Source organism: Nelumbo nucifera, chromosome 6, assembly GCF_055504915.1.
Source record: "Nelumbo nucifera cultivar China Antique chromosome 6, China Antique-T2T, whole genome shotgun sequence".
In the NCBI taxonomy this organism is placed as follows: domain Eukaryota; kingdom Viridiplantae; phylum Streptophyta; class Magnoliopsida; order Proteales; family Nelumbonaceae; genus Nelumbo; species Nelumbo nucifera.
In genome coordinates, this window is record NC_142654.1 from 30,981,645 (window position 1) to 30,983,753 (window position 2,109).

The following is a 2,109-nucleotide window of genomic DNA, read 5'->3' on the forward strand; positions in this document are numbered from 1 at the left end:
TAAACGCTGAAACGGCAACCAAACCGACCCCCAGGTGAGATGGGTCTTATCCTTCCGCAGAAAAGCCAAAGAATCGGCGAGGACACGGGTTGCTACAGTTTGAAATCGACCAGTGGATCAACGGCTAAGTAGCATCGATGACGTGGCCCATTGCTGTGCTAAGACCTATGACGTCAGATCAACTTCAATTAACATAACCCACGTGATCAATAACCTTTCTTCTCTCTGAAGAGCCCAAACCTCCCCCACTTGTGGAGCAGAGACGGGAAATTTCATAGAAACTCCAAAAATCGACCAAGTGCATGAACCTCCCTCCCCTATATATACACCCTCTGCCCATAACTCCCTCCTAATTCTACTCCACTGAGAGTCAGAAAAAACCCAATTCAAAACCCCCCAAAGATTTTCAGAGAACCCCAGAAAAAAGATAGAAAGATATCAGAGATGTTTGGAATCAACGGTGATGAGTCCAATTCTGCTATGCTTGAATCGATAAGGAGACATCTGTTGGATGAATCAGAATTATCCGCCAATCTTCAGGTGAATTGCCCCGCGAGGAATCCCAGTGAGGGTCCCGTTTATTGTCGGAGCTCCAGCTTCAGTAGCCTCTTCCCTTGCTTGACGGAGAACTGGGGCGATCTACCTCTGAAGGAGGATGATTCTGAGGACATGGTGGTTTACGGGATGCTCCGTGACGCCGTTAGCGTTGGATGGGTTCCGTCACTCGGGCAGCAGGGGATGACGGTGACACCACAAACGCAACCGAGCGCGACGTCCACGTTTAGTTTAACGGAGAAGCCCGTTAAATTGGAACCTCAGGAATCGTTGCCGGAGCCGCCGATGGCTACTGCAGCTCCAGCGATTTCGGCTACATCGGTGGTGCGGCAGGAGAAATCGATACCCGCATCACCGGCTCCCGCGAAGGGGAAGCACTACAGAGGTGTGAGGCAAAGACCGTGGGGGAAATTCGCGGCGGAGATCAGAGATCCGGCGAAGAACGGAGCCAGAGTCTGGCTGGGGACATTCGAGACGGCCGAGGACGCAGCGATGGCTTACGACCGAGCTGCTTACCGGATGCGCGGCTCGCGAGCTCTACTCAATTTCCCACTCCGAATCGGCTCGAATGACCCAGAGCCAGTTCGAGTGACCGCCAAGCGGGCGTCCCCTGAGCCTTCTTCTTCATCCTCCTCCTCTCCCTCTCCTTCTTACTCGTCGTCGAGTTTATCGGATAATGGATCACCCAAACGGAGGAGAAGAGGAGTGGTCCCTTCGGCTCCGGCAGCGGCCGAGACCAGATTGGAAACGACGAGCCTATCAGAAGTCTTTCAAGTGGGAACCCCATTGCTACGTGGCGAGCAGCTATTAGTCAGCTAGTGTAGAGCTATAAAAAAATATGAAAAATCTTTCCACAGTGGGAAAACGAGTTTATCCTTTTCCGCATTTTTATTTCAAGCCAAGGGACTCGGCGCTGAGAAGAGAGAGACAGAGAGATAGACAACTGTGTGAAATGTGAATGGAGTGTTTGGATTTGTGAATATAAGTATATAAAAAGGAGATTTGTTATTATTTACAAAGTTTTGTCCAAATTAAAACCTTGGATCTAGAATCTACGTAAATCCACGCATGGGAAAACTGAAAAGTTGGGGAAAAGGTGAGAAATCCAAATCCAGCCATCAGCATTACATTTCATACCTGAGAAAGTGAGAAATCGGAATCGGATCTATCAATGATGACTACTGGTGCTGGTTCTGGACCGGGCCCACCACTGGCACATTCTTAGTGCTACGTACTGTTACAGCATCTCCAATTTGGGCTTACAAATACAAGCCCAACTGAGAAGTTGGCATTGGGCTTACAATACAAGTCCAATGTTGATGCGCCTAATTACTATAAATACGAAAACAAAACCAAGTCTAACAAATACAAACCACAATTGGTGGTTCTGTTTATGATATTTGTTTTATCTTCTTAGGAAGAAGGAAACGAACTCCACCAGAGGCACCAGTGTGAGCTTTGTCTGGCTTACACGTCTGGTCCTAAGCACAAATAAAGAGAGCAAGGATTAGCTGAACACGATGGTTGTTCAGCGGGCTGTGGAACCAGTAACAG

The 2,109-nt window shown here is 48.6% G+C and overlaps 1 protein-coding gene across 1 annotated transcript; it reads left to right on the forward strand.

Moving 5' to 3' along the window:
• The first annotated feature begins 337 nt into the window (after nucleotides 1-337).
• Nucleotides 338-1,574, forward strand: LOC104598425 (ethylene-responsive transcription factor 2). Its single transcript, XM_010260480.3, has one exon. The coding sequence runs from the start codon at nucleotides 445-447 to the stop codon at nucleotides 1,372-1,374; it is 930 nt and encodes a 309-aa protein (XP_010258782.1). The 5' UTR covers nucleotides 338-444; the 3' UTR covers nucleotides 1,375-1,574.
• Nucleotides 1,575-2,109: the final 535 nt, after the last annotated feature.